Below are 23,536 nucleotides of genomic sequence, written 5' to 3'. Positions count from 1 at the left end.
ATATGTTACAATTTATTTATAGTGCTATATGACCAAGTTGCAACAAACATTTTCAGGTTATTTCATTTCATCGGCTCATTTTTAAAACATTATCCATACTGATTCTTTTTGCCGAAAGTGGCTCCATACTATGCACCTTTTTGGAAAACATATGCTACTGAAAATACTGTAAGCAGAGAAATCCTGTTTGATACCTTATTACAATAAATTAATGAGGTGATCCTTTCAGGGCAAACAGAGCAAATGCAAGAAATATGTGGAAAATGGTGGAGAAAATTGAAAAAGTAGGCCCTTGGTGTCAGCCCAGGATTGTTAGTAACCTTGTGGTCCTTAACAGTTTACAGATGGGTGACATGTGAAAAGAGATGTGGAGTGTTTAGTTATGTTGCTGCCATGGTTGGTTTGTACCCAGTTGCTCCCTTAGAGAGAAATATTTCTGCAAATGAATACAAAATTCTTCTGACTGGTTTTCTTGATCGTTCACCGGACCATTTCTTTCCTGATGGGAGAAGTCTTAGGATGACTCCAACACCATTAACCAGAGCTCACTGAACAGTTTGAGTGAATGTTTGAATGTATACTCACTCACTCTCACTCACTCATTTTCTACTGCTTATCCGAACTTCTCGGGTCACGGGGAGCCTGTGCCTATCTCAGGCATCGAAGCAGGAAACATCCTGGACGGAGTGCCAACCCATCGCAGGGCACACACACACACATTCACTCACACGCTACGGACAATTTTCCCAGAGATGCCAATCAACCTACCATGCATGTCTTTTGACCGGGGGAGGAAACCAGAGTACCCGGAGGAAACTCCAGAGGCACGGGGAGAACATGCAAACTCCGCACACACAAGGCGGAGGTGGGAATCGAACCCCGATCCTGGAGGTGTGAGGCGAACGTGCTAAACACTAAGCCACCGTGCATTTGAGGCAAATCATAGGATATTTTGGAGAATAGTGCTTGACTGTGCCAAGATTTAAGCTGTTCTGGAAGCCCACAGTGGCATCAATGACACATTATGCTGATTTTTCATTTGTCACCCATCTGTAAGTATTAATGAATATTAGTAAAAAACAGGGTTGAGCTGGATTTAGAAGTGAACTTTGAATAGTAGTAGATCTCTAGGAGCATAACTGAACACATCTCACTACACACACACACACACACACACACATATATATATATATATAGTGTCACTTGAAAGTTTGTGAACCCTTTGTGAAATTTCTATATTTCTACATAAATATGACCCAAAGCATCGTCAGATTTTTTAAAACAGAGAAAGTGAATCAACCAAACAAATCAGATGCACATACTATACTTAATAATAAAATACATTTTAAAAAATGAACATATTAATGCAGGAATATATTAAATTCTATAGGTATCACAAACTTTCAAGTGACATGTCTACACACACACATTATATATATATATTATTATTTTATATATATACTGTATATATGTGTGTGTATGTATGAGAGAGAGATGGTATTTTCTTTTTAAATACATGGCATTTAAATAAAGCATTAGGAGACAAACATGGCTGACATAACTCCAAATGTGACATTTAAAGGGGAAAAATATCGTCGAGCAAGTTCAGATGCACAATCAATAACACAAACGGGGAGGGTGGGGGGGGGTCATCAAAAAAGAAAATGCAGCACTGAAATTCGTGTCACTCATCATCACACAACCACGCACACTTGGAGTGCAAAAACAGATTTTATGCGCCTGTGCAAGGGCAGCGATAGATAGAAGTGACAGAATCACAGGTGACAGACCTGCATGCTTTACCTTAAAAATAAAACCCAAAGTAATCCAAAAGTACTTTATGCTTCTATTAATACACTAAAATCCAGCAGAAACAGTCTGCTAAGAATCTCTGGTTTGTGAGTGGTTTGGACATCATTATCTGGTGTGAACAGGCTTCATGGGATTTCTAATGTTTAAAAGAAATAAATGACATGAGACTTAAAAAACAACAAACACAAAATCATACACACACACACACACACACACACACACACACACACACACACACACACATACATATATATATATATATATATATATATATATATATATATATATATATATATATATATATATATATATATATATATATATAAATGAACTATTAAAGCTGCAATATATAACTTTTTTTTTCATAATTTAGCAGCTTTCAATAACACCATTTAAAATCATCAGCCATTACTTTCCCCAAGTCTTTATGTTTATCTCTGATTAATAAAATACATATTGTCAGTCATTAGACACCAGTAAAAGAAACAGAAACATGCGGAGACGTTTACTCTAAAAACAAGCTATTAAGCTGTAAATTCTGTCAAGTCAACGCATGATTATTTTTTTTAAAAACTCACTTTAAATCCATCTTGCTGACCTTCCTAATAGCATGTTTAAAAAAAAATTAACATTAACAAGCGGTTCATTCATACCTCCACTAAAAGTTTTTTATTTATTTTACTGTCGGATCTGTGAGTCGATGCTTTCATAATACTGCTAACTGGTTTCCCCTCTACTGGGAAAGAATTCAAGCTCAGCGAAGGTTGAAGAATAAGCTTAAGCTTTGTGGGTGAAATTCAAAATTAAATATTTGGACTGTAAGGATTTAAAAAACGTTTGAACAGGGTGGGTGAAATACAGATGAACCCAATTTTATATAGAATTTTTACCTCTGTAGTTCACCCACCCTGTTCTAATTTATATATATATAAAATTTAAACCAGGTACTAAACTAAGGAAGCATAATTTAGGAGCTGGTGGTGGATTTAGGAAGCAGAGGACTCCCAATCAGCATGATGGGCATTGAGGGAGACATTATGGACAACTATAAGTATCTGAGTGTCCACCAAGAAGACAAACTGGAAGGGACCAGAAACAGTGTACAGAAAGGTCAGATTAGCCTGTACGTCCTCAGGAGAAAGTATTGTATAAAGCAATAAAAAAAAAACTAGGAAGCAGAAAATTAGGAATGTGAGGCTATTTGTCTGCTTTCCCAAATATCCTCTTGAACCAAAGTTCTTGCATATGTGCTCTGCTTGTCCAGGCGGGTGGTGATGTTTGGAGATATTTACACACATGAAAAATGGGACCGTGGTTCCCCCTCTTCCCCCTCCCATCCCCACAGATCTTTTGTGCTGTTTTGAAGGATCATCTGGCTTCACGTCACAGAATGCATGTATCTGTGTTTGTTAGTGTCAGGATGGAGTTTTACCGCTGTGGCTTCCTGGCTGTAAGTGCACTCCTCTTCTCAGTCTTTCTTGCTCCTCTGCTTTCGTAACTTGCCGTTAAAAGCTTCCCGGCAACCCTGACCGAGGTGCGTGGCTCTCCTCCGTCGCATGCACAAGTCACCAAGACCGATCACAGTGTGGAGTTTGATGTTAAGAGGCAGCGCAGCTGGGACTGTCTGTTTTACAGGGTGAGCTGTTGGTAGTGTCCTTATGAAATACAAAGCCAGTTAGCTGGAGTGTTAACGAAAAGCCTTTGTCAGTTTCTTCTTCAACAAGCAAACGGTCAACCTCTGAAATGTCTGCCGACAGAACGACTGAGTCCTGATGATGAGCGGATGGGATGGATGAAGTGGGAAGTCTTGATTCTTGTTTTTAATTTTCTTATTTCTATTGTATTGTGAGTTTGGAAATGTTTTTTTTTAGTTCTCGTTGTCCTCTGAGTGAAGGAGTGAGTGAGTGAGTGAGTGAGTGAGTAAGTGTGTGTGTGTGTGTGTGTGTGTGTGTGTGTGTGTGTGTGTGTGTGTGTATTAGTGTTCAGACTGCGTTGGCTGGGACTTATCTTCCTGTTTTTTGTCTGCACTGATTTGTGTGTGTCTAGTTTTGTCTTCAGGGGGTGACAATCTCCTGTCTCAGGTGCCTCCATCCCTTCTGTGCCTCAACAGCTGGAAGATATTCTGCAACAGAAAACGAGTATAAGGCCATTTTCAATAACAGCACGATTCCCAGCAGGAGCGATGCTAACTGCGAGCTAAGAGAACCCCAGGAACCTGCTCTATATCAGAGTTTGACCTATTTAATCTCATTCACAGTGTCGTACAAACATACTAGAAGCCCACTTACTAAAAAATGACATACAAACAGCAGGAAAGCACATTTCAGTGATCAGCCTGTATTAGAGAGCTTTTAACAAATGATGCACTTAACATGAGGGGGAAAAAATGATCCTAGTCAAGCAACTGAACTCTTGCTGAACTGTTTGAAAAGAGGAAATTTGAAACGAACATTACAGGCATATATATATACACACACACACACACACACACACACACACACACACACACACACACACACATACACACACACAGTATATATTATAACAGCATAATAAATCATTGAAAATGACAAAAATCACTGATTCAAGAGCAATCCAGAGTTAAAGGGCAATATTTGTCAGATACCAGTTCTACATCAGATGAGTGCATCCCTATTAAAACCTTTCATTTTTACATGACAACCGCAACATACATGTCAAAACACACACACTCTCTTTCACAAACACACGTGCAGACTCTCTCTCTCGTGTGCACACACACAGTCTCTTACCGACACACACACTCTCTCTGTCATACACACACAAACACAAAGTCTCTTACAGATGCACACACACTCACTCTCACACACATAGTCCCTTACAGACACACACACACTCTCTCTCACACACACACTCACTCTCTCTCTCACTCACTCTCTCACACTCCCCCACCCCCGTGTCTTGTATTAAACTCTGACTGACAAAGTGAGAGACACTAAATTGTCTGCAGGGGCATCGAACTCCATTACTCCTTCCCTTACAGTAGGAAACAGAGCTAACACAATGACCACCAACTGTATCACCGTATTACTATGAGCACCATCCCGATCTACAATATTTACAATATGTGCGTTAACATTATGTGCAATATCATCGTCATTCTCAAGCACCACTTTTGTACATATAGCATATTTAATTTCTATATTTATATTTATTTCTCTTTTGTACTTGCAGTCTCTGGCAAAATAGATTCCTTCTGGATTTGGGATCTTATCTTATTTAACATTCAACCACTCCTTCTTGAGATATCTTGCGAAGGCTTGGCCAACAACCCAAAAACATTCTAGAGACGGAAATGTTTTTTTTTTTTTTGTTGAGTAGCTTTGATTAAACATAATGCACTTCACCTAACTACACCGACACACCCAATCATTTGCTGCAAACACTGCAGTGTGATGCACAAGCCCGGTCCTCTCATTAGACCCAGTGAATGCAGAAGGCCTGCGATAGAGGAGTAGACTCTTCCTCACAGGGACTCATTAAAGCATTATTATTTATTAGTGTAAATATAAAGACACCATTTACTATCTTTTACTCAATCATAAATAAGTGTATGATATATAAAATGGGAATTGTAGTGAAGTTAAGTTTTTTTTTAACAACAGAAAGTTGTAATCTTTTAATCAGAAAATTTATAATCTAATCAATAGCTTAGTAACACATGTTGTAATTTTATGCCTCTGCCACTAGGTGGAACAGGACTATCCTTATAAGCTGCAAATGAACCTATCCGATATTGAAATGGACCTGAAACATGGCCAAGGTCACTCAAGGTCAATAGCTTCCTGTTTAAACATGGCTAAAAGGTTGTGGACAAGTGAACAGTACATATATGTGATTTTTAAACATCCCATTCCAGATTTAGCCCTGTATGTTATATAATAACCTCTACTCTTATCAAGGCTTTTAACCAGATTTTGGGGTGTGGCAGGGAGATTTGCTCATTTAGCCACAAGAGTATTAGTGAGATCAGGTGTTACAGGTCTTGAGGGTTGAGGTCAGGATTCTTGGCTTGATTTTCATTGTGCTGGTACTGTTCACCCATGTGGACATGCTGGAACAGGCTTGGTCCTCTTAGGGGGTTTTCACACTGGCCTGTTTAGTCAGAAACGGTGCACGATTCACATACAAATTGGTAATGTGCAAGTTGTCATGTGGACCTGGCAGCCTAGCATAAAATCCCAGAGATCCCTGTAGGTCGCTGCACTGGACCCATTTGTGGCATCCAATGAATGTGTACACAGTTCATACGTGGGTCTGCACTTGCTCAGGAAGTAATAGTAACGTTTTCGCTGATCATTAGTTCCCACACCATGTGTACCACGAGTGGCAGGGGAAAGTTGTGGAACACAGAAGTAGTGAGATGCTTAATTACACTTAATTTCCCAGGCGATTCATACCCGCTCAAGATCTTGCAATATCCCTAGACAACAATCTGATGTCCTCTTTGGCCATGGCTCACAACCTTGGGGTACCCATGGGCAATCAACTGTACTTTTCTTTGGATATTGCTAATGTGACGCGCTAATGTCGGTTTCTTCTCAACAGCATCAGAAAGATCCGTCCATTTTTATCCACAGAGGCTGCTCGGGTGCTTGTTCAGTCTCTTGTCCCTTCAATCGACAAGATGAACCCCTACCTCTTCCTGAAACACACAACACTCTTACTTCCTGTTTATTTCATGTGTATATTTAAAAAAAAAAAAAAAGAGTTTTAGGCTGACACAATTCTAAGTCTATTACTTAATGCATTTCTTATTATTTCTAATTTCATATTTCCAGGTGGAAGGCGAACACAGGAGCTGGGCAGCACACAGGAGCGTTCACACAGTAGAGTCATGATGAAAAAATATACACAAGAAAAAGCATGATAAGAAATAAAAAGGCAGGCTGAGCCTTACCTTACTACACATACCATCTTTACTACAGTTCTTATTGTCTTTATCTGTCGCTTCCTCTTCAACCTGAAAACACAGCACTGCTTAATAACATGCACTCAACACCAGTGCAAACAGTAATGTGGTGGAAAGTGTCGCAACGTACCTCTTTCCTCCATTTGAGCTCGCAGAAGACCCGCTCGAAGCACTCGTGCATGTAGTTGAACTGAGGAGGAGAGAAGCTGTTAACACTAAAAAAAGACACCACACACACACACACATTAGTGGGTGTGTGAGAGAAGTGACAGATTGCATAACACTCACATATGGAGTGAAGATTTTGACCCAGCGTGGCTTCTTTTCTCCTCGTGCATACTCAAAGCAGAAAGCCATCCCCTCCTCGTCAGTGTCCCACCGCTGCATCTCGCCCCACTCGAAAGCGATCACCTGATTCTGGGCGTGGGTCAGATGAAGAAAAGCATAAAAAAAATAAATACATATAAAAAAAAATAAATAAATAAAGAATGGTTCGCGCATTTTTATTTTAATTTTATATATATATATATATATATATATATATATATATATATATATATATATATATATATATATTTTATATTTAATATGTGTGTTTGTTTTATTTGACTCTTTGTTTAATTTGAATCTTTTTGTTTAATCTGACTTTTTATTTTGACTCTTTTTGTTTAATCTGTGTTTAGTCTATTTACATGCTCTTATTTTGGCATTTAGGTCCGATATGAATCCATAATTGCATTAAAAACGCTGTTTAATTCGTAATTCGGATCGATCAGTAATTCTGGCCTCAGGTTTATATTAGCGCTCGTTCTAATACTTTATCATTTTTTATAGTAACTCACACAGGGACTTCACTTTAATGGTGGAAAACATTCCATATAAATGGATACAAAACATGTCATTTTAACACAGTAAAGTATTCTATAAGACTATATATATATATATATATATATATATATTTTATTCATAATAATATATATAAATGAATTCTAAAAAATAAATAAATACATACACAAAAAATGAATTAATGAATACAATTTAAGCAAATTAACATTCATGAAAATGAACAAATTATTTCCTAGAAAATGTGAAGTAGTTTGTTATTAGTGGATTAAAATTCTAGTTGTTCTTGCTCACCCTCACCTCTAGAGTGCCCTCTTCAGTGCAGGCGTGCAGTTTGAAGTGTCGGATGCTGATGGCTGTGATAACGTGGCCCTTGCGGCGTGAGTCACAAGCGCAGTGAGGAAAGATGATCTCGTTGTAGCCGTCACATGACCTCACCATACTCAAGTACTACAGACATGGTGAGAGAGAGGGAGAGAGGGAGAGGGAGGGAGAGAGGGAGAGCTCTTCTTCACCACCATGATTATATAGAAATTTGTGTAATGATAATGATTCAATAGAAATATCCATCCATCTATTTTCTGTAGTGCTTACAGGGTGTGTGAGTTGCACACACACACACACACACACACACACACCCTCTTTCTCACACACACCCTCTCTCTCACACACACCCTCTCTCTCACACACACCCTCACACACACACACACCCTCACACACACACACCCTCACACACACACACCCTCACACACACACACCCTCACACACACACACCCTCACACACACACACCCTCACACACACACACCCTCACACACACACCCTCACACACACACACCCTCACACACACACACCCTCACACACACACACCCTCACACACAAAAAAAATCTTAGTGCTTATACCAAAACACAAGCTAGCTACAGTAAGAAACCTATTCCTATCTTCTTCTCTTTTTTTTATTTTTAATCTGTCTTTTAATCTGTAATGCAGCAAAGAGAACTAAAGAATGCTCTTTGTCTAAAAAAGAAGCACAAGATAATGCTATCAAATATCTTATGCTGTAAAAAAAAAAGGTACCTTTAGTCCTAGCGCTTTAATCTAGGAGTACTTAGATTTTGGTAAAATGGAATGGATCGGTTTCAAGTTGAATTTACTGTTTTCTAAACTGTAACATAACGCTGAGGTGCCAGCGGTGCTAACAAGCGAATCCTACAGGCAGAAAGCAAATGCAGAATATTACCACAGAGACCTCAGCACATGAGCATATGTCAGTATAGAGGAGACGGCTCTAAGATATCAACAGAAGTGTTCGGATTTGGAAACGTGATACAGCTGCAGTCACGTTGAGCAAAATAAACTGTTTACTGATGTAGTGAAACATGCTGACTTACTTGTGGATAATTGTAGGTCATTACGGTGTAAAAATTGGCACAGGCAAAATATCTTATACTAAAAAAAAATAAGCAAATATGAAAGGTCCACATATACCATCTACTGGCACACAGTAGGTTCATGAGCGAGGTTCATGAATTCCACATTAAAGGGATGAAGTCTCTGAGTCACTGGCTATGTTCAAGCGGCGGTTGAAACACTTCAACTAGCAATTCTCTTTCTTTGGGCAAGTCGTGGCCTAATGGGGGCAAGTCGTGGCCTAATGGGGGCAAGTCGTGGCCTAATGGGGGCAAGTCGTGGCCTAATGGGGGCAAGTCGTGGCCTAATGGGGGCAAGTCGTGGCCTAATGGGGGCAAGTCGTGGCCTAATGGGGGCAAGTCGTGGCCTAATGGGGGCAAGTTTTGGCCTAATGGTTAGAGGTTAGAGATTACTGACTCGTAATCCTAAGGTTGTGGGTTCGAGTCTCGGGCCGGCCACTACTGAGGTGCCCTTGAGTAAGGCACCGAACCCCCCAACTACTCCCCGGGCGCCGCAGCATAAATGGCTGCCCACTGCTCCGGGTGTGTGTTCATGGTGTGTGTGTGTGTGTGCACTTTGGATGGGTCAAATGTAGAGAACGAATTCTGAGTATGGGTCACCGTACTTAGCCGTATGTCACGTCACTTTCACTTATCTTCTGCATTTAAAAAAAAAAAAAACAACCTTTGACACTTTTTCATTGTAAATTAGAACAAATGTTTTAAACTCGTGGTAAGTATGTAACCTAGTGAGCCAGCATTCATGTATCCATTGTTAGAGATCGAAGCACTTCTGTATGTCGCACTGGATAAGGGCGTCTGCCAAATGCTGTAAATGTAAATGTAAGTCAAAACAAGCTGCTTCCAGAAAACAAATGTGCCCTTCTTTTCCTGCTCCTTTTCCCCCCCTACAGTGACTATGCTTTTCTGCCTGGAGTGGTTTCTTTTTCCTTGCCTTAGCTGCAAAAGCAGTGAAGTTTTTTTTTCTAATTTGATCTTAATAATTGGTTCACGTGGAGAAAAAAAATATGGCACGACAGTGACATTACTAAGAACAGGATATCTACCGGTCATTGATGAGAAGGCCAAGAAACCTAAAGCAACATTAAAAGTACTGTTTGTTTCTCCAGAACTCTTTATACTGTATGTCTGGGCTACAGAGGAGTGTATCAACGCGAAAGCACTTTTTTAACCAAAAAAACAAAACAAAAAAAAAAAAAAACCCACCCAAGTCTGGCTAAAGTTTGCAAAAAAAATGTACATTCAATCTCCTAAAACCATGTGGTATGACATGTCATGGTCTGATGACACCAAAGTTTTACCCATAAAAACACAGCACATCATTAAAAGAGTCCCAATACTGTAGCACGGTGGTGGCAGCGTCATTATTTATTGACTGGCTTTTACCCCGAAAAAGTGTAAATGCTGAGATAAAATGTAAAATTTAGAAAAAGTATTAAAAGTATTAGCTTAAGGGTGTTCACACGTATGCATCTTTTCTTTTCTTATCTTGCAAGTTACCAATAAATGTCTTGCATGACATTCTCTGCAGCATTTGCTACATGCTATGGGAAGTAAGCTTGTGCACTTATTCTCCCCTAAAACACACACACACATACACACACACAAAGTTGTTGCGACTCACCATAGAAACCTTTCTCTGTTCAGCCAGTTTCTGGAGCTGGTATGATTTCTCCTCTGCTTTAATAAACCCCCTCTTCACATCATCCAATGCCTAAGAATGAGAGTCTCAAGCATGAGCAAGACAACAAAAAGCCTCGTACAGACATTCAACTAGACACATACCTACACCTACCTGGTGAAAGCAGTAGTTGATGGCGAGCTCGTTGTCGTTCAGCAGGATCTCCTCCTCGGTAGTGAAGAGCCACTTGCGCAGAGTGAGACAGGTGCCCGGAACGGCCGATGTGTAGTTCTGCACGTAAAGCTTATGCGGGAACTCATTCGGAGCCAACTTCCGCACTGAGGGGAAAAGCACAGGAGCAAATCGAGATGTTACACCACTTCCCTGATACAGCAGATTTCAAAACCCTTTCTGCCTCGTAGTTTGGTGTAATATTCCTAATGTATTAGTCTTTCCCATGCGTCATATAACTTAGCATGGCTGCACATTTCAGACAAGAAATTTGCAATCAAGTACAAGCCAAGCCTCCAATACTGATAAAGCATCACTATGGCACATAAAGTGCTTGAGATCAGAACTAATCATAAACCAAAATAATTTTCATGTATCCACTGAGTAGCATATTAAAACTATGCATACATACTCTGCTAACAAAAGTCAGCCATAGATTGGATACGTTATAACTTTTTTAGCTAGTGAACTGGACAAGTACAGACTCCAGGTTTTGGTTACATGGATTTATCCAAAAGTGGGATAATTTAATAACATGCTGGTAACTATACTGTATATCAGCTCTCAAAGTCTTCCTCAAACAGTGGATTGAGACTAGGGATGCACCGATACCACTATTTCTCTTCCGATCCGATTCCGATACCAGCGTTTGCCGGTATCGGCCGATACCGATATCTGTGTTCTTTTCTACCTTTAAAACTAAAGAATGTATACAACTCGCTTAGTTATTAAGATTTATTTGTTTCTGGCAAAAAAAATACAAAAATGTCCATTACTGGATGAAAAATGAAAAGACAAGAAACCTTAAAAAAATGAATTAATGCAGTAGCAAACAGTACTTTTAACAGTTAGTGGTATAACAATCTAAACCATATATATACTGCTATTTTTAAATTAAAGTATTTTCTGAAGATAAGGCAATATTTTAAAGTGAATCTTAAATTAGAACTCTTGAAACACAATGCAAAATGTATTAAATAGTAACCCTTGCACCCCAAATGAGCGACATGTTTAACACGCTGAGGGAAATTATAAGTTTAAGCAATAGTCTATGATGTTTGCTGTTCATTAATCAACCACCACGGGCATTGGCGTCGAAAGTAAATAAAAAGTGGGCGTGTCCTGTCCCACCCACATATAATGGTTCTGATGCCCATGGATTTGAGGAAGCAGTAGCGTGGCCAATGCTGTAGGTAAAAGACGGAATGGAGTTTAATTTATTAGGGCATTCCTCAAGCAGAATGGATTCGACTGGCGGTGCTCTGAAAAGTAATATAAAAAAAGACATATGCTCTGAATAGAGACGGTAAAAGTGGGTGGGTCCAATATTATTGGTCTTAAAAAGTGGGTGGGTCCTGTCCCACCCACATATAATGTTCCAACGCCCATGACCATGGGTATCGGATTAGGATCGGTCACGCACCACCGATACCCGATCCACTCAAAATGCTTGGATCGGCATCGATACCGATCCAAAATTTCGGATTGGTACATCCCTAACAGAGACCTTCACCCCTGTCCCATGAAGGATGTTGGTGACTGACTGTTGGTTGACCTGTTTAATATATGTTTGCTTGTACAATAGTGGTTTTCCTCTTTTTTCTTTTTGGGGACATTCCAAATTGCTGTAAAGCTAATCTCAATCTTTGTGCAATCGTTTTGAGTTCCCGTTTCCTTTTCCCCATAGACAGCTTTCTGTTCTATATGTTGGCTTCATCATTTTCAATGCAGTCACACATGCAGACATCATCGATGACACTAAAGGCTAAAACCAATAGTGGATGTTCAGTTCAGTTATTTATTGGTATTTATTTATTTACTGAAGGCAGTGGATGTTCAGTTATTTATTGGTGCACACGGGACACACCGACGTTAGAATGGGTGGCTTGATATAAAAGGTGCAAGGTTCTAATGTGGTTTAACACCACATGTAAATACCAGGAAATAAATACTGAAATTTTGGTCTCAGACTTTAGTCTACAGTGAAAACAAATGAATTGGCCTTGGTGTTCCAAAAGTGTCAGAAGGGACTGTGTATTAACTGATATACTGTATGATTAACTGTAAGGTGACTTGCATATTGTTTAGTATTTAGTAGCATTTCTTTAGTAGTATTTTCAAGGCAAGAGATGTTTGATTAACAATTCCTTTGCCAATACAGTTATTTTGGCAGAATATTAAGGTGCATTATTCGCATTAATTCCATGTGGTTTCGAACAGAAAATCTGCAAAGCAGCTTTGACTTGTTTGAGGTTTATTTACAAATCAGAACCATTGAGAAGATTTCAACATTGAAACTGTGAAAACTAAACCATCTGCCTGTGCAGCCTGTTCCGCTGCATCCGGAGTGATAACTCTGCATGCCAAGGACTGTCACAAACACAAGGGCTGATCTGATCAGTGTCATTATATTTATACAATGTTGTCTGATATTCAGACTAGAGGTCTTTACGGGTCCACTTAGATCCGAAAACCCGAGGTCCGACCAGAGACCCGAGCGGGTTCGGGTCTAAAAGTTTCACGTGTACCTCGGACACGGGTCGGGTCTAATAATAGCGGCATCGGGTCTCGGGTAATTTAAAATGAATGTGTTTTTACAGAACGGACCCGAGAAGACCCGAACTACTATATCTCGCGTGTGTGCATCGACTCGAGTCCTTTTCCAACCTCTCCTCTGTTTGCCAAGACCGCTTGCGACATGTGGCTGGCGACGTTTGGCTGGCGGTAAGCTCATTTTCGTTGAAACAGACCTGTCAATCAATTTTGAATCCACTCTCTAGCGGTTTAGTGTAGAGTTACGCAACATTCGGGTCCAGTCGGGTTAAAAAAAATTGCCAAGGGGTCGGACTCGTGTCTAATTATTTCGGGTTTGTCTCGGGTCGGGTCTTTCTTAAAAAATAAATAAATAAGTATATTATGCACTTCAGGTCCGGGTAAAAAGTGATTCGGGTCACTTCGGGTCGGGTACATTTCTTTAGACCGGAGAAGACCTCTAATTCTGACTGCAATTCAAATTTTAGCCAAACCCCTTATATTACTTACCACAATCCCTTGCTTTGTTTACAATGAAGCAGTCAATGAACCGGCCATGACCTTGCTGGAACTCATTGTTAAAGCCCAGCCGCTAGTGTTCACTGATAATGAAATACTATACGAGCAAGTTACGTGTGAAGCCGCTTTATAGCTACTTTACACATATTTACACGATACGGGACCTTGTCCTGGAGTACAAAATGTGATACCAAAAATTGTGTTCAGCCACATAAGCACTCTACAGAGTCCCAAGTTATCCGGCTGATTAATTAGGAACGTTTGGAAAGTGATCTGCTAATCGGTGAAAATCAGAACAATTAACACCGAATGTCTGATCGATCTGAAGAAGTCTTAAGGAGTCACACTTACCGAACGAGTGATTAATGACTTCAAAGAGAGCAAAGTAACTGGCGGTGATACTGTCCATCCCGACCTTCATCACCACGGCCTGAGACACAGAGAGGATTCGTGTGAGACGAAAAAAAAGTGAGATAAAACTGAGACTGAGAATCAGTGAGATAAAAAGACATGAAAAAAAAATACAAGGATACAAAGTGCCGGGTCATTCCCGGGGTCACGTTGCACTTACACTGATCCACGTGAACACACCCACAGTGTATACCTATGTATTGGTTGGCTTATAAAATGTAATAAGTTCTGCTTTTATTCAGATCAGACCGATTAAACATATGAACAATATTAAAAATAATAGCGTACATGATTTCTGTTTATGTAAGGCATGTTTTCAGTGACATGAATTGTTTGCATGATTACTTGGGATGGGTTTTAATAGAATGGGAATGAAATAAGCCTCTGCGGCACATATGTCTAAAATCAGCTCTCAAACAAAATATGGTAGGAATGTCATGTTAAACTAATCGATGTGAGAAATAATAATGTTTTACATTTGTCACTTCACTGGTGCAGTGTATTCATATTCACATTGTCTGAGGACTTCGCAATCATATTTAAGCATCTATTGTGTCATTTTTAACCATATAAATTTAAGTCATTTTCTATTAAAATTTTTAATAATACTTTTAATAAGATAAGGATGTTTTATTTATTTATTTATTTATTTAGTTAGTTAGTTGGTTAGTTAGTTAGTTAGTTAGTCAGTCAGTCAGTCAGTCCTGCCCTGAATAGGCTACTACCTAAAGTCCACAAAACACGAAAAATTAACCAGTTCAAAAGTTGATGTTCCAAAAGATCCATTTCTTCACACTTAGGACAGCTGGGAGACTCGAACACAACTGTTACAAAAGCTGTAAACATTCACTGATGTTCAAGCCAGCAACACGATACAATAAGAGCTGGGGGGTGTGAACTTTTGAACAGGATGTAAATTCTTAATATTTTCTGTAAAGATTTTCATTTAGTACTGCTTTTCAGAAGCTACAAAAGGTATTGTACATAATTGTTTTGTTTGTTTGTTCAGCTGTCCTTAGTGATAGAAGATGAATCTCATAAGAGATGTTGGAAATAATGCCCAGGAGCTGATGGTCCTTTTTTTTTTTTGAAGAACAATGAAGCCTTTTTTTTTTTTTTCTTTTTCCCCCACATATACATTATAGCACACTTTGTAGGCTGGGGTCAGAGCACAGGATCAGCCATGATACAGCACCCCTAGATCAGTGAGGGTTAAGGGCCTTGCTCAAGGGCCCAACAGTGGCAGCTTGGCAGTGCTGGGATTTGAACTCCAGTCCTCCGATCGACAACTCAGAGCCTTCAGCTACCACTTCAGCCACCACTGCCATAGTAGGAAGTTTAACTGCTCAGGACAAAAAGGTGACTCTCACAAAACAACTCTAAATTCTGAATTTGTTCATTTGTAAAAAAAATTAATTATCGTGTCTTGTGGAATAGATGCAAACTTTTTTTTTTAATTATGAGCACCTTGCAGATTCTGTAAGGGGCATGTAAAGTCATGGTTAATAAGCTTGGTATACTACAACAGTTTTAACAACTAAAACTACTGACTGCCCAACCAAGTGGATACACCAGTAAAGTGAATACACTTTACTCTGGATAAGCAAAGCATGAGCAGATTGGGGAAAAACCTGGGATGAATTATACACAATAGTATAGAATTGTCTTTTTGATTGTTAAAGCCTGATATGTTTCAGGTAAAAAAAAAATGCAGTACCTGGTACACCTGGTCTGTAGTGCAGTTCTTTCGAACTCGGACGGTTACTGTGGTTTTATCTGGCATGGCTATTCTCAACTCCACGTCGGAGACTCCGTTATAGTTCTGAGAGAGAGAAAGGGAGAAATCAGTGCTGTTGGTTCATGAGCAGTCGGAGAAGAATGTTCCGATTACCTCGAGGACAGGAGAAACCAAGCTAAATGGCAATAAATTAAGAAAATGGAGCAACTTCACTCACTTACAAGAAGAAATCCATAAACACAAGAACACCTTATACAACATAGTTCATGTACAGTATTAGAAGCACAAATGCTTCACATGTCATTAAAACAAAACACATGAGGATCAAACTTTCATTTCTTTACTTGCAAAACACTTCTACAAGCCATACGATAAACCGGAAAATCATCAGATGTAGCTGCATTCTGCTGACCTGTTAGAATTAGAGAATTTGAGGAACTTAATCTTAAACTTCTGCCTTGAATACGTTTTCACTCCTCCTTGAGCTTTTCCTACATTTTGTTGCATATGCTGATTGGATAGATTGGACTAGAACCTGTCTGGACTGGACATGAACACTCTCCCCAAATCTGAATAAGGTTTTGAGCTATATGATTCGATCTATTTTGCTCTTACTGCTGACCAGTTTCTCAGTCCCTGCTGAGGGAAAGCTTTGGCACAGCATGATGCTACCACCACCCTGTTTTCAAACTCAAGCACGAAAATCATTACTAAGCTGTGCCTTTCCTTGTCACTGGGGTGTTAGGCTTCACCCTTGGTACGGTCAATACACATCTTTCACTTGGAAATGTGAATACAGTGAATCTAAGATTTGTTAAAATGTGAAGTTTTTAGGGTAAATGTCACATTTAAAAGTAAATGATGTTTTTTTCCTTTTTTAGAATAATGGCGTAAATAGTGTCTGGGCTATGTTTTTTTTTCTTTCAGAGTTACTCTTCATTTCTTGCTTGGTGTTCTGACTAATGCCTCTTTACACGGTCACTGCAATTTTGAATGCCTCCTGTACTCGCTGGAGTAAGCCATTTTTGGTCCAGAAAAGAATTAATCGGTGCTCCAAACGGTGTTCAAAACATGTTTTTTTCTTTAAAGGAGAAAAAGTATCTGGGTACTCATTTTGAGATAGATAGATAGATAGATAGATAGATAGATAGATAGATAGATAGATAGATAGATAGATAGATAGATAGATAGATAGATAGATAGATAGATAGATAGATAGATAGATAGATAGATAGATAGATAGATAGATAGATAGATAGAATGAGCTGCAAGCAGTTCTAACCATTTGCTGTGTTTTATTTGACTTACCTCGTCTGATTCAGACAAGAATTCCTGCATTATATCGCTCTCACCAATCACCCGCACAGAACACACTGTGAAAAGAAAAAGCATAAGAGGAGAATGGAAATGTAGAGCCATAAAAAAGAAAAAAACCTCCTCGATAATCCTCTGTGATTTTCTCTGATTCACAATGAACATAACAGAGCATGGTGTGATGTCAAGAAAATGTGTTCCTCTGTCCAAGCTCATGTACAATCTGTCACAAAAAAGTTTTTTGATGCTAATATTAATTTTTAATATTGTTTAAAGTTAAATAATGCCTGTACCATAAACAGAACCATTATACTATCTATATAAAGCATGTGTTTATTCTCTAAAAATGTTTCTTCTGCCAGATATGAACCATATATTACGGTACACTTGATAAGCACTGACACAACATGAGGCTACCACCACCATGCTTCACCTACTATAAGAAAGTGCTTATCATGCTCTGAAAAACTAGCACTAAGCTGGGTATTTTCTTGTCACTGGGGTAATACAGATCAATATACATCATATTCACCTTGAAATGTGGATTTGGTGTATTGAACAGTTAAGACACATACATGGACAATGATTAGCTCCAAAAAAGCTATAAGTTAAACAAAGTATACTCTTAAGAGTACCACAACAGCAACAGGAACAGGTACAGTACCTTTTTTCCTGCAAAGTAAGATAAATATCTAATATTAAGTTACCTCGTTCTAGGTATTCCTCCAGTCCCCTCCTTCGGGCATCGAGCTGCTGCTCAGACAGAGAGAAAGGCCATTTCCCAGGCAGCTTGGGGAAAGTAAAAGTGGTAAACTCCCTTTTAAGGTTTTGATGCAGGATGGCGAACTCCCTGTAGCGCTTGGAGCAGAGTTGTCTGCCAGCCATGTATACATTATACACCTAGAGCAACCACAGGCACAGCGAAAAAGAGCTTGGGGTTTGGGATTTAAATACATTTAAGCAAGTACATTTATTTTTATGTCAACACTGGGATTTATAGGGACTTATATTGCAAAATGCAATGTATCCCTCAAAAACAACCGAATTGCAATTGAATGTTTTTAATCGACAGGTTTAAATATTAAAACAATAAATAGTAACATATGCTTTCAGGATATCAATAGCTTGCTCAGTCAGTCTGATAATAGAGGGTTTGTTTTGTGTTTGCGGTTCAGAGTACATCATTTTCCAAACGTTTTTCTGCAGATTTGGGCCGAGACGCGTCGTGTGACATCATCGTAACACACGATCAGTTAAAGCCTTCTTCCATAAACGTGCGTCGGACGTGAGTGCTATGATCACATAACGTCGTTACATACTGTACGTCTTCGCTGGTAGAGTTTAAGAGAAGAATCCTGTGCTTATTATTTATTATAACCATCACAAAGGAAGATAGATAGATGGATGGATGGATGGATGGATGTGCTATAAGCAGAATGACAGACTCCTGACTGTGAGGTTATACAAAAATAATAAACTATAGATTTTTTTTTTTTGCATCAACCTTTTTTCCATCAAAGATTAAACACACAGTTTTCAGTTACAGTAACGTTTTAGCTACACAATCTGAATCTGCCAAAGTCGGTCATATTTGGTTTAAAAAAGAAAATAAAATACCAACACACCCGAAAGAGCTAGTGCTGTATATTCATACATGAAGTGTGTACCAAGATAAATGTAAAGAATAAAACATGACAATGTGTTCTGTTCTAAGAAAATAATCAATGAACTTGAAGCTGAGCTACTTGGTGATCGGTTATTGATCTTTATATTGGATCATTGATTGGATCATTTATAATTCAAGGTATTTCAGGGCTTTTGCTTTTTATTGCACTTTATCGGATAATACAACTGAAGAGTGGAGGCTTGTTAAAATGTCTATTCAGCCATGCAAGCAAATTTGAAGAGGAAATGTTAAAGTTTAGAAACAGATTACTAATGTTTGTGTGGAAAAACCTTCATGATGTCACCTGATTTACAAAAACATGAGAGAAACTCACAATAACTCCATATTATCATGGTGAAAAAATACAATGAGATTCTTATTCACTCATTAAGAGCATGGCAGTGATGATGCATATTATATATTCGCCATCATATCCTCCATACCTCCATACACACTGTGAAACTGACCTGGTGCACATACTCACCACAAACTTCTCGCCATTCTGCTCCACATGTTTATAGGTGGGCACAGAGATGGGCACGGCCTGCTTGTCGCTGTAGTCGTAGCAGGACTGGGACGAGCCGTCATCTCCCGGGTCCAGGCTGTCCGTCTCTGGCTGAGGGACAGAAAGTACGGCGAGGACGAGCTCCCTTTCTCCCGCTCGAATCAGATCCACCACTTGTTTGTGCGTAGCTCCTTCCACGTTCACGCCGTTCCTACAATGATGGAGGAAAGAGGAGAAGCGGTCAGTGGAAGGCTGAAATATGGTCTGGAACGTCAGATCTCCAAGAGCGTGACAGACAGATATTTTTTTACTAGTGACCCATGAACGGATCCTTTCATATTTAAGGCTAATTTCTGTCCAATCTTCCTGGCTAATTTTTTGAGTAACTGGTCAGGAGTTGGGTGAAAGGCTTGGAGAAGGAGAGTGAAGATCAGACACTGCTTTGTGTACAGTGTACTGGTGCACTGTATAGTGTACTGGTGTACTGTATAGTGTACTGGTGTACTGTATAGTGTACTGGTGTACTGTATAGTGTACTGTATGGTGTACTGGTGTACTGTATAGTGTACTGGTGTACTGTATAGTGTACTGGTGTACTGTATAGTGTACTGGTGCATTGTATAGTGTACTGTATAGTGTACTGGTGTACTATATAGTGTACCGATGTACTGATGCATTGTATAGTGTACTGGTGCATTGTATGGTGTACTGGTGTACTGTAGAGGCCGACATTTTTTCGGAATTCCCGCGGGTCACGGGAAACAAAATCACTATTAATCATGTGACTGGAACGGGACAGAAAAAAATGTCAGTGGGAGTGGGCGGGACCGGGAATACACAAATATACCTTTGATATAAATAAAAATATAATCTGTTCGCTTTGGTATGGCTGCTTAAATGAATGATGTGCTCCACACACCTGTGACAGTTGGTGGCAGTATTGCACCAAGCTGGTATGCCAACCACCAATAATATAAGAGAAGGTGTCTTCCTCATGCACTCTCTAGAAGCCGCAAAAATTCAAAATGGAGTCAGACCCTGTATTTCTTTACTGTAACTGACAGATTTCAGACAAAAAAAAAACACGGGAGTGGGAGGGAATGGGAGTCATTCTTCCGGGATTGGAACGGGACGGGAGAGGTTTGAAAATCCACTCCCGTGTCACCCTCTAGTGTACTGTATAGTGTACTGGTGTATAGTATAGTGTACCGATGTACTGGTGCATTATATAGTGTACTGGTGCATTATACAGTGTACTGGTGCATTGGTGTATTGTATAGTGTACTGGTGCATTGGTGTATTGTATAGCGTACTGGTGTATTATATAGTGTACTGGTGCATTGCATAGTGTACTGGTGCATTGTATAGTGTACTGGTGCATTGTATAGTGTACTGGTGTATTGTATAGTGTACTGGTGTATTGTATAGTGTACTAGTACATTATATAGCGTACTGGTGCATTGGTGTATTGTATAGCGTACTGGTGTATTATATAGTGTACTGGTGCATTGTATAGTGTACTGGTGCATTGTATAGTGTACTAGTGCATTGTATAGTGTACTGGTGTATTGTATAGTGTACTAGTACATTATATAGCGTACTGGTGCATTGGTGTATTGTATAGTGTACTGGTGTATTGTATAGTGTACTGGTGCATTGTATAGTGTACTGGTGCATTGTATAGTGTACTGGTGTATTGTATAGTGTACTGGTGTATTGTATAGTGTACTAGTACATTATATAGCGTACTGGTGCATTGGTGTATTGTATAGTGTACTGGTGTATTGTATAGTGTACTGGTGCATTGTATAGTGTACTGGTGCATTGTATAGTGTACTGGTGCATTGGTGTATTGTATAGTGTACTGGTGCATTGGTGTATTGTATAGCGTACTGGTGTATTATATAGTGTACTGGTGCATTGTATAGTGTACTGGTGCATTATATAGTGTACTGGTGCATTGTATAGTGTACTGGTGCATTGTATAGTGTACTGGTGCATTGGTGTATTGTATAGTGTACTGGTGTATTGTATAGTGTACTGGTGCATTGTATAGTGTACTGGTGCATTGGTGTATTGTATAGTGTACTGGTGCATTATATAGTGTACTGGTGCATTATATAGTGTACTGGTGCATTGTATGGTGTACTGGTGCAGTGGTGTATTGTATAGTGTACTGGTGTATTGTATAGTGTACTGGTGCATTGTATAGTGTACTGGTGCAGTGGTGTATTGTATAGTGTACTGGTGCATTGGTGTATTATATAGTGTACTGGTGCATTGCATAGTGTACTGGTGCATTGCATAGTGTACTGGTGCATTGTATAGTGTACTGGTGTATTGTATAGTGTACTGGTGCATTGTATAGTGTACTGGTGCATTGGTGTATTGTATAGCGTACTGGTGTATTATATAGTGTACTGGTGCATTATATAGTGTACTGGTGCATTGTATAGTGTACTGGTGCATTGTATGGTGTACTGGTGCAGTGGTGTATTGTATAGTGTACTGGTGTATTCTATAGTGTACTGGTGCATTGTATAGTGTACTGGTGCATTGTATGGTGTACTGGTGCAGTGGTGTATTGTATAGTGTACTGGTGTATTCTATAGTGTACTGGTGTATTATATAGTGTACTGGTGTATTGCATAGTGTACTGGTGCATTATATAGTGTACTGGTGCATTATATAGTGTACTGGTGCATTGTATAGTGTACTGGTGCATTGTATAGTGTACTGGTGTATTGTATAGTGTACTGGTGCATTGGTGTATTGTATAGTGTACTGGTGCATTGTATAGTGTACTGGTGCATTGTATGGTGTACTGGTGCATTGTATGGTGTACTGGTGCAGTGGTGTATTGTATAGTGTACTGGTGTATTGTACAGTGTACTGGTGCATTGTATAGTGTACTGGTGCATTGTATAGTGTACTGGTACATTATATAGTGTACTGGTGCATTGGTGTATTGTATAGTGTACTGGTGTATTGTACAGTGTACTGGTGCATTATATAGTGTACTGGTGCATTGTATAGTGTACTGGTGCATTGGTGTATTGTATAGTGTACTGGTGTATTGTATAGTGTACTGGTGCATTGTATGGTGTACTGGTGCAGTGGTGTATTGTATAGTGTACTGGTGCATTGGTGTATTGTATAGCGTACTGGTGTATTATATAATGTACTGGTGCATTGTATAGTGTACTGGTGCATTATATAGTGTACTGGTGCATTATGCAAATTTTTGGATGAGGGCTGCCGCAGAAAATACGTCCTCTTGTGCACAGCTTTAGGTTAACCTAACAGTGCTGCTAATCTCTTTAATAACCATACAATACAACTTGCCAGAAAACTAGAACAAACATTATATGGTGTTATAAAAAAAAATTATGATGTCTGATGTAAAATGAGTCAGGAAGCTGTTAGTTTTCAGTGTGAGACGTGTTTTTCACTCTGTAGGATAACCTTCCACAGAACAGCGAACAGAAATAGGTTTGATATCATCGTTTACTTTTAAGATATTTTTATGATGATTCCACAAATTCATTTTTATTCCTGACACCAGACATCTCTTTTTCTCAAACAGGGCATGATCATAGTCTTTTTGCTATTTTCATGGTCATTTAGATGTCGTGTGTGAGTGGAGAGAGCGAGTGATCTAGCCCCGTCGGTCCCCGCTTTTTCTTTTGGGTAAACAGTAATTGCCGTACAGTTGGCCAAATTTATTTGAACTCGCTAACCTGTGGACGCTTTTTTTCATTCATAGAGTACACGCAAGTCAAGTCAGACTTCAGTGTTCAGCCCAATCATTTGTAGATCATACACTTGGGCTGATGTCCCGTTCGGAAGAGCTGCATTAGCCATGGTCGTTGTCTGCCTGCCTGGCCTGACTGATAACTTATTGATCCTTTACTCTTTGGGAAGGTTAAACAAGGGTTTGGGCTAAGTGAGATTTGATATATTG

At 39.3% G+C, this 23,536-nt stretch overlaps 1 protein-coding gene across 7 annotated transcripts in view; it reads right to left on the bottom strand.

Moving 5' to 3' along the window:
- Nucleotides 1-2,220: 2,220 nt before the first annotated feature.
- The window catches only part of snx27b (sorting nexin 27b), a 33,055-nt gene continuing 11,739 nt past the window's right edge, over nucleotides 2,221-23,536 (bottom strand). Inside the window, exons 2-13 of one of the 7 annotated variants that reach the window (XM_047811337.1) lie at nucleotides 19,552-19,783; nucleotides 18,109-18,301; nucleotides 17,396-17,460; nucleotides 16,067-16,171; nucleotides 14,290-14,368; nucleotides 10,831-10,994; nucleotides 10,660-10,749; nucleotides 7,907-8,056; nucleotides 7,052-7,192; nucleotides 6,894-6,953; nucleotides 6,752-6,814; nucleotides 2,221-3,934 (exon numbers count right to left, since the gene is read on the bottom strand). In XM_047811337.1, the coding sequence (XP_047667293.1) occupies nucleotides 3,890-3,934; nucleotides 6,752-6,814; nucleotides 6,894-6,953; nucleotides 7,052-7,192; nucleotides 7,907-8,056; nucleotides 10,660-10,749; nucleotides 10,831-10,994; nucleotides 14,290-14,368; nucleotides 16,067-16,171; nucleotides 17,396-17,460; nucleotides 18,109-18,301; nucleotides 19,552-19,783 (1,387 nt within the window). In that variant the 3' untranslated portion in view covers nucleotides 2,221-3,889. The other 6 variants (XM_047811336.1, XM_047811338.1, XM_027153311.2 and 3 more) reach the window with 6 other exon arrangements.

This window comes from Tachysurus fulvidraco, chromosome 3 (assembly GCF_022655615.1).
Source record: "Tachysurus fulvidraco isolate hzauxx_2018 chromosome 3, HZAU_PFXX_2.0, whole genome shotgun sequence".
Taxonomy (NCBI): domain Eukaryota; kingdom Metazoa; phylum Chordata; class Actinopteri; order Siluriformes; family Bagridae; genus Tachysurus; species Tachysurus fulvidraco.
Note: the sequence above shows the minus strand (reverse complement) of the source record. Positions and strands in the feature narration are given on the sequence as shown.